General features: G+C 38.2%; 1 protein-coding gene across 1 annotated transcript; it reads right to left on the reverse strand.

Moving 5' to 3' along the window:
• Positions 1 to 7,806: 7,806 nt before the first annotated feature.
• Positions 7,807 to 8,751, reverse strand: LOC123329615 (olfactory receptor 52D1-like). The gene has a single exon (XM_044928986.2). It carries the CDS (start codon positions 8,749 to 8,751, stop codon positions 7,807 to 7,809), a length of 945 nt encoding a protein of 314 aa, XP_044784921.2.
• Positions 8,752 to 9,024: the final 273 nt, after the last annotated feature.

Below are 9,024 nucleotides of genomic sequence, written 5' to 3' on the forward strand. Positions count from 1 at the left end.
TCCAGGGCTGGATCCAAGCTGTGGTATGGAGGGGTACGATAGGGCTCCAAAAGTCAGCCAAGAAAGAGTTGGCTTACAGAGTGGACGGAATGGATCCTACTCTGCTTCGCCCTCCCTTAGCACTGCGCTCACCTGCCTGCAGCATCCAGCTGTGCTTCCACCGCAGTTACAACTCTCATGACCTCTTTTCCTTGCCTCGACTGCCAGAGACTTCTCAGGAGGGCTACCGCCAGGCCCCGCCCCTCCATCCTGCTGCACCTCCTCACTGATGGAGAGGACCGTTTCAGTTAGTCAGTTGCTTTAGCTCTAGCAGCGGACTCCACCCACTCAGAGTCCTGGACGTAAGCAATTGGTCAGAAATGGAAGCCTACTTGCTTTGGGTACTCCTGCTCCCTGTTCATCTCAGCAATTTGCCTGACAGAGGTAGGAATATTATTATTACTATTATTGTTATTCTTGTCCTGGACTTTGGGAACTCTGTATTGCGCGCAAGGGAAGGGCAATAACCTGTATTCGCCACAGGCAAGAGCGAAGCCCCTTGCTTTGGGGGGGGTAAAAATTTCTGCCGCTTATGCCATGGCCTTACTCAACAACTCTAGAGGTCTACAGTGCCTGTACCTTACTAGAGCTGACCATAAATTCCTCATATCTTTCCACCACAAATGTTTTAATCCGTTAGAGACATTTTATGTATCACAAACTGTTGGGCTCTGTATGATGCAGCCAAGGCCTGCCTGCTTCATAACCTTTCCTGCTTTGGAACTAGCACAAAGCTTAAAGTCTTTCCTGTCACTTCATAAAAGCTTTGAAGATATAATCCCAAGGGTGGTACATGTTGTTTGTAATAGATGAAAAGGTGTACCAGAAATTGTGATTTATTTTGGCCATGGGAGGTGTGAGATGCAAACATTCATCCTTTATTTTAAAACATGTCTTAAAAAAATGCCTCAGAGCAAAAAGCTCTTTAAAAATTCACTGATGAGATAGGCCATTTAATATTCATAAGATTTATTTCACACTCTTTGAAACAAATGTGTCTTACCAAGGCCTCCAATAAAATTTCCATTAATGGTTCAACTATTTCATTAAAATAAACTAGTTTTATATTCTCCAGAATCTATTGATTGTTCAGGGTCCTTTGAATTTTATCAGAACAGTAGGAGAATTAACAAGTCCTGAGTATACTTGAGTTTTTATGCCATTTTTGTTCTTTTTCCCCATGAATGTGAACTGTTTAACGTTCTTCCTGATAGAATTGGAAAATAATGAATCTGCCAGATCAATGTCCATTTGTTATATACCTGAGGAATCTAGCAAAAAAAATAAAAAATAAAAACTTGCAGCACAGCACTGCAATTGGTGCTGTTCATTGGTTGTGTTTTCAGTAGTCCATTAACTCCCTCTCCACCTTCATGATTTGTTTAAATAGAGACAAAACGTTTAACTGTGTTAGACTTGTGTGGGGACCAGATTGGTGAATTAAATGGGGATATGAATAGGGTAATCATTCTTCAACATTTAAGTTGTAATGAGTATTTTGTTCTCTACCTTTCCTCTCAAGAAGCAATGTTGTTCTTATTTACTATCTGCAGAAGGACCATTGGAAAGTCTCTCACTTAATCTTCTCTTGTACAGTCTTTTACTCACTGTTCAAGAAATGAATGTGGAGTTTCTGCTATCTGCTACATACGTCCTTTTAAATTATAGTTTTGAGAAGGGAGTAAATAATTACTGAATGCCATTGGATTTTCATTCCTCTATGAATCAAAATTAAAACAGTCCTCCATTTTAAACTTTTCCCTGTTTTTTTCTCATTGTAATAAGGGGGTATAATGATACTTTGAGTTTCTGGTATCATGTCAGTTACAAATATCTTTGTAATAGGACTGGACTCCACTAGTCCATGGGGTCACTAAGAGTTGGACACGACTGAACGACTTCCCTTTCAGTTTTTACTTTCATGCATTGGAGAAGGAAAGGGCAACCCACTCCAGTGTTCTTGCCTGGAGAATCCCAGGGACAGGGGAGCCTGGTGGGCTTCTGTCTATGGGGTCGCACAGAGTCAGACATGACTGAAGTGACTTAGCAGCAGCAGCCACTAGGAGATTCATTTCCAAGAAAACTTGAAATACTGTTGCAATATTCTTTCTCTTGGAAACACAGCTTCTCCTATAGTCTGGATTTGGATTCTGGATCTGGAAATTGTCTCAAATTGAAAACTGAGCAAAGTATTGTGACATTTCCACTGAAGTAGTTGCTCTCAGCATCCTGATGACCTATCTTTGGTTTCTTTTGGTTATATACATTGAAAAATACCTTTTTTTTTTTTTTTAGCTGACATTTATCTGCCCCCTGGAATGCCATATTATATTAACCATCTCCATGTTTCTTTCTGCATCAGGAAAGACCAGTTTTAGATGTGCTCTTATTCCTATGAAATATTCAATTTACTGTATCTGCTTGGTGGTTAGAAGGGAACTAGAAGCTGAATTCAGGCACTTTCTCCCAATAAAGCTAATGATGGCTCATTCCCTTTGACAAGCAGTAGAATTGGATCAATTTTTTAAACCATTTTCATCAGTTTCAAATGGTAAATTCAAATTGATTTTTAAATAAGTTTTTGGAAGAACTTTGTTACTAGATAGTTAAATAATCTTTCACTACAAAGAAAAATTTACCACCTTGTTTCATATTACTAAGTTCTATTAAGATGATATTATTTTATCTTGTATTTCCTAGTTCTATAATAGTCTGTAGGAGAAGGCAATGGCACCACACTCCAGTACTCTTGCCTGGAAAATCCCATGGATGGAGGAGCCTGGTAGCCTGAAGTCCATGGGGTCACGAAGAGTCGGACATGACTGAGCAACTTTACTTTCACTTTTCACTTTCATGCATTGGAGAAGGAAAGGGCAACCCACTCCAGTGTCTTGCCTGGAGAATCCCAGGGACAGGGGAGCCTGGTGGGCTGCCGTCTATGGGGTCGCACAGAGTCGGACACGACTGAAGTGACTTAGCAGCAGCAGCCACTAGGAGATTCATTTCCAAGAAAACTTGAAATACTGTTGCAATATTCTTTCTCTTGGAAACACAGCTTCTCCTATAGTCTGGATTTGGATTCTGGATCTGGAAATTGTCTCAAATTGAAAACTGAGCAAAGTATTATGACATTTCCACTGAAGTAGTTGCTCTCAGCATCCTGATGACCTATCTTTGGTTTCTTTTGGTTATATACATTGAAAAATACCTTTTTTTCTTTTTTTTTAGCTGACATTTATCTGCCCCCTGGAATGCCATATTATATTAACCATCTCCATGTTTCTTTCTGCATCAGGACCCTTGACCATTACTGTGGTCTTCACTTTCACTACAAAGAAAAATTTACCACCTTGTTTCATATTACTAAGTTCTATTAAGATGATATTATTTTATCTTGTATTTCCTAGTTCTATAATAGTCCGTAGAAGAAGGCAATGGCACCCCACTCCAATACTCTTGCCTGGAAAATCCCATGGATGGAGGAGCCTGGTAGCCTGAAGTCCATGGGGTCACAAAGAGTCGGACATGACTGAGCAACTTTACTTTCACTTTTCACTTTCATGCATTGGAGAAGGAAAGGGCAACCCACTCCAGTGTTCTTGCCTGGAGAATCCCAGGGACGGGGGAGCCTGGTGGGCTGCCGTCTATGAGGTCGCACAGAGTCGGATACGACTTAGCAGCAGCATAATAGTACGTAAGAGCTTCCCCAGTGACTCGGCTTGTAAAGAACCCGCTTGCCAATGCAGGAGATACAAGTGACATAGGTAGGAAAGGTTCCCCTGGAGAAGGAAATGGCAACCCATTACAGTATTCTTGCCTGGAAAATTCCATGGACATGAGGAGCCTGGCGGGCTACAGTCTATGGGAGTCACAAAATGTCGTACACAACTGAGCAGGCATGCAGTCCATAATAGTACATGCCTTCTTTATTCCAGGCTATAGAGGCCAGTCATCACTAGATTCTCAGTGGTGGCAGTCCCTCTCTCATCTGTGCATTACTTCTGGATTCACTTGATAAATCCTCTCTACTGCCTTTTATAAAATATAATTGGCTACTGGTTTATTGGCATTTTATAATTTGTCCATTCCATCATATCCAGATCTCTGAGTGTTTTTATACATTTCTGTGTTGTGTGAGATGATGGCATTTCTAGCATCTTTATTTCAGTTAGTAAAATAAAATTTCCAAGAATCAAACTAGCCACATAATAGTACCATTTCCAAGGTTCTTACAAAAAATGTTATATCATAGGGACTTGATCCTATATCAACCAACTTTTAATTTGTGCCCCCCCCAATTATTGATATTGTCATTTTCTTTTTTTTTTTAAACAGTAGTTTCAAAATTTGTAGGTGTGTCAGCTCAGATGTCTTCATTCTATGACTCACTGTCCCACTCTCTTTCATACATGGCCCTGAAGTAGCATAGAAGACTTACTAGGTTTGAGAATTTCATCTTCCCTGGAACTTCACTATTCCTAAGCATTCTCAGTTCTCCAAGTATGGTAATGAAAGTCAGTCACCTTCTTTCAAGGATGTCCTCTAACTTTCCAGCTTTACCTTAAGTTAATGGATAGCAATGTTCTCATTTTCATTGTTGTTTTCCCATGTCATCATTGGTCCCCAGGATGGTCACACAATTCTGTGGTCTGAAGAATTATGATTAATGGTTTTGTTTTCTGTAGCCTTCTCCAAATGCGTAAGTTATGACTCTCTCCTTTGTCCATTTTGTTCCCCAAGCACAGTTCTTTTAACTGTCCTTAAAGAACCTATTCTCTACCTTCAGGCCTTTTTACTTTTTCCTTTGCATGAATTTTTCTTTCCCACCTTTTCAAAAAATGTTTTCATTATATTTTCAACCTATTCTCAGAGGGAATATGAATACACCCTCTAGAGAAGAACCCTCTTCTGTTTCAGAGCACTACTGATATTTTTTATATTTTATTTCCATAATGTGAAATTATTTTCTCACTGTGTGTTAAATCACTTATTTTAAGCACCTTCTCAAATGTCCCTTCCTTCCAAGATACACGTTATATAATTCAAGGGACCTGTGTGCTTCATATTAATCTTGTGTGTTACTGCTCGCATGTCTGGGCCATAGGAGAATTCTAGTGTACATTCACTGAATGAATCTACTTCAGTTAAGCACCTGGCTGAACTACAGTGTGACTGGTAGCTTAGGTTCCTGACTACTCCAGAATATGTGTTGTCACTGATCTAGAAATAAGTGAAGATAGTTCTTCAATATTAAATAAAATTCACACACATAAAAACAACCTATAAGAGCTGATCCATGAGTCAAAAACTTCATTTTCTTATGTAGACCTGTGTAGACTCAATATAAGCATAACTATGATGATGGTTCTAAGAACTCATCAGCCCAGCTTTTCTAATTGGACTCTTTTCCTTTGCTTTGAATCTATTTTTAATCATTGCCAAATTCTCATCATTTGGTTTTGAAATTAATGAAAATAGATCCAAAATGGTAAAATTATTTCCAGTTTACTGGATTCCAGTTTAAACATTCTTGCTGGATAATGTTTCTTAATTCTAGGCTTTAAATTTTAAGCTCTTGATAAATTAACCCCAATGGAAGCAAATTACAACAGGCATTTTTTAATTTATTTTATTATTATTTTTTTTACTTTACAATATTGTATTGGTTTTGCCATACATCAACATGTATCCACCATGGGTGTACACATGCTCCCAATCCTGAACCCCCCTCACACCTCCCTCCCCATACCATCCCTCTGGATCATCCCAGTGCACCAGCCCCAAGCTTCCTGTATCCTGCATCGAACCTGGACTGGCGATTCATTTCTTATATGATAGTATACATGTTTTGATGCCATTATCCCAAATCATCCCCCCTCCCTCTCCCACAGAGTCCAAAAGACTGTTCTATACATCTGTGTCTCTTTTGCTGTCTTGCATACTGGGTTGTCATTACCATCTTTCTAAATTCCATACATATGCTTTAGTATACTGTTTTGGTGTTTTTCTTTCTGGCTTACTTCACTCTGTATAATAGGCTCCAATTTCATCTACCTCATTAGAACTGATTCAAATGTATTCTTTTTAATGGCTGAGTAATATTCCATTGTGCATATGTACCACAGCTTTCGTATCCATTCATCTGCTGATGGACATCTAGGTTGCTTTCATGTCCTGGCTATTATAAACAGTGATGTGATGAACATTGGGGTACACGTGTCTCTTCAATTCTGATTTCCTCGGTGTGTATGCCCAGCAGTGGGATTGCTGGGTCATATGGAAGTTTTTTTTTTAAGTGTTAGAATTATATTCTGAAATAGCTATTATCAATTTTCTCCATTTTTGCCATTCAGAAAGCTGAGGCAGACAGATGGTATAACTTGATGAGGATCAACACAGCTAGTAAGTGGTTGTTAGAGTCAGCTGAGCAATATGGCTTGAGAGCCAGTTGTTTTAAATGCTTCCTTTTATTACCTCTCATAATTTTAGATATGCTGGTCTTTTCCATCTTGAATAAGACAATTTGAAATGGACAACAATAAAATAAGTTTAGATCATGAGAAATAGTAGCACAGAGTTACACTTTCATTTTGAGGGAGAAAGTGTGAAATCATAGGACAGTCAATAGAAATGGGTCAGGTAGTACCCAATACCTAATAACCCACTTGCTTAGAAAGAATTAATTAAAAATCAAAGAGAAAAAGTGGCATGATTTTGAATAACTATAACTGAGAGAGGTACTCAGACTGAGAAGAGACTAGTAAAATATACTGCTGTGGCCTAATGACAAAACTATTTGAATAATAATCAGGAAGAGTTTAGATCTTAAGGGAAACATAATTGTAATATATACTCATAATGACTTGGTGTATCCATAATGACTTACATACCATTAATGAATAATCCTACACAATATTCTATACAAATATGAGTCAATAGTAGCAAGAAAGATTATTTATGAGGAAATGCAAGAAGAAAATATTTCTCTATTTTACAGTATAGTTTGGTAGCAAATAAGATTAGTGTATGGAAGATAGTCAATTAATGAGAGAGAGAGCTATAGACATTTTCAAAGAATATACTGAATCTACTTGAAACTGGAGAAACAGAAGAAAAGGAAAATTGGTGGGGCGATTTTAGAATTCATTAAGCATTCTGAAGGAGTATTTGTGGGAATGTATATTACTTAGAAAGTTTCAAAGGATTCTAGCAACATAATTAAATAAATTAAGTTAAACATGTAAGAACATGTTACAAAGAGATTACAGGAAGGCCTCTGGAAGACATATCATGACAGTTTTTTAAATTTGCATCAGCCTTCTCTGAAGACATTTTACTAAAAACCATCTCAGTTTCCAAGGTTATGGAGTTAAAATAATTTCAGTCTTGTTGTTCCAGAGATATAGATAGCCAAATTAACTGAAACATACAAATGCATGGCAGCTTAATGAAAGTCAGAGGTAGTAAGTCAATAACAACACTTCTAATAAAGCTAATAAGACTGAACAACAGAGTAATCTTGTATGAGTGAACATAGTGAATAAGATCATATAATTGTGGAGATATTTCATTACCAAGCAAATATATTAAAAAATAAATCATCTAAGTCAGCTATCATCTAAAGAAAGTTTTTTAAGAATAAGTCTAGTCAGTGCTGATTAATACTGTATATTACAAATAGCAGATGTAGAGATTTAGTCTTCTAGAAAGAGGGTTAATATCTCTTCATAAATCTTTAGAAAATTGTTACAGAAAGAGTTGATTGTTTTAGAATTTGTGAGAAGTCAAAACCTGGAGGAATCGTTCTCTGATCCTCTTCGTTCTTATGCCATAGATCATTGGGTTCACCATGGGTGGAACAAGGACATAGATGTTAGCCACAAAGATGGAAATATGAGGAGCCACATGGTGTCCGAATCTGTGAGTAAGGAAGGAGAAAAAGGCTGGAGTATAGGCCACCAGGATCACACACACATGGGATCCACAAGTGCCCAGGGTCTTGAGCCGAGCAGCCTTGGATGGAAGATGGAAGACAGTGTAAAGGATGGCAACGTAGGAACAGAGGATTAATATGAAATCTAAACCTCCAGTAAGGAAGGCAGCAGTTAGGCTGTATATTCTGCAGATCCTGGTCTCTGCACAGGCCAGCTTGATCAGAGCCATAAATTCACAGTAGGTGTGAGGGATGACATTAGTTCTGCAGTAGGGAAGCCACCGAAGCATAAAGGGTTGAGGACTGAAAAGCACGACTCCACAGAAGACAATAGCCAGCCCCAAGTTCTGGATGACTCTGTGTGACAGGATAATGGAATGTCTCAGAGGATTGCAAATTGCCACATACCTGTCAAAGGCCATGGCCAAGATAAACCCTGAGGCCATGCTGCATAGTGAGTGAATGAGAAATACTTGGACAAGGCAGGCTTCAAAATAGATCTCCCTGTCATAGAACCAAAAAATGCTGAGGATTTTGGGCATAGCAGTAGTGGAAAGGATCAAGTCGGCCACAGAGAGCATACAGAGGAAGAAGTACATGGGCTCATGCAGGTTGGAGTCTGTTCTGATAATAAATAGAATGGAGAAATTTCCAAGGAGAGCACTTAAATAAATAAGGCAGAAGGGCATTGATATCCAAGTATGAATGGCCTCCATCCCTGGAATGCCAAGGAGAAGAAAGATACTAGGATGGATATTGGTATTGTTTGGCAGTGACATGATGAAAGAATGCCAGTTGTGTTCAAGTGCAGAATGGATTAGATTGTTTCATATCCATTTCTCCATCATTTACTGATGACTTTGTGTTGTTTTTACATATATATTTTATATACATTATATTTTTTGTTATATAAAATACTTATAATGTTTCGAGGATAAAATGGATACATAGGGCTCAATCTCTAAACTCAGATGTTAACATTCTAAATAGGGGAGAAACTGGTGCAAACCAATGATTAAATTCACATGTGATTAATTCAGTAAAAGTTATAT

The sequence above is a fragment of the Bubalus bubalis genome, chromosome 16 (genome assembly GCF_019923935.1).
Source record: "Bubalus bubalis isolate 160015118507 breed Murrah chromosome 16, NDDB_SH_1, whole genome shotgun sequence".
Taxonomy (NCBI): Eukaryota; Metazoa; Chordata; class Mammalia; order Artiodactyla; family Bovidae; genus Bubalus; species Bubalus bubalis.

Bases quoted from the DNA above. Each gene is read 5' to 3' on its own strand.
- LOC123329615 (XM_044928986.2), bottom strand. From the start codon at position 8,751: ATGTCACTGCCAAACAATACCAATATCCATCCTAGTATCTTTCTTCTC.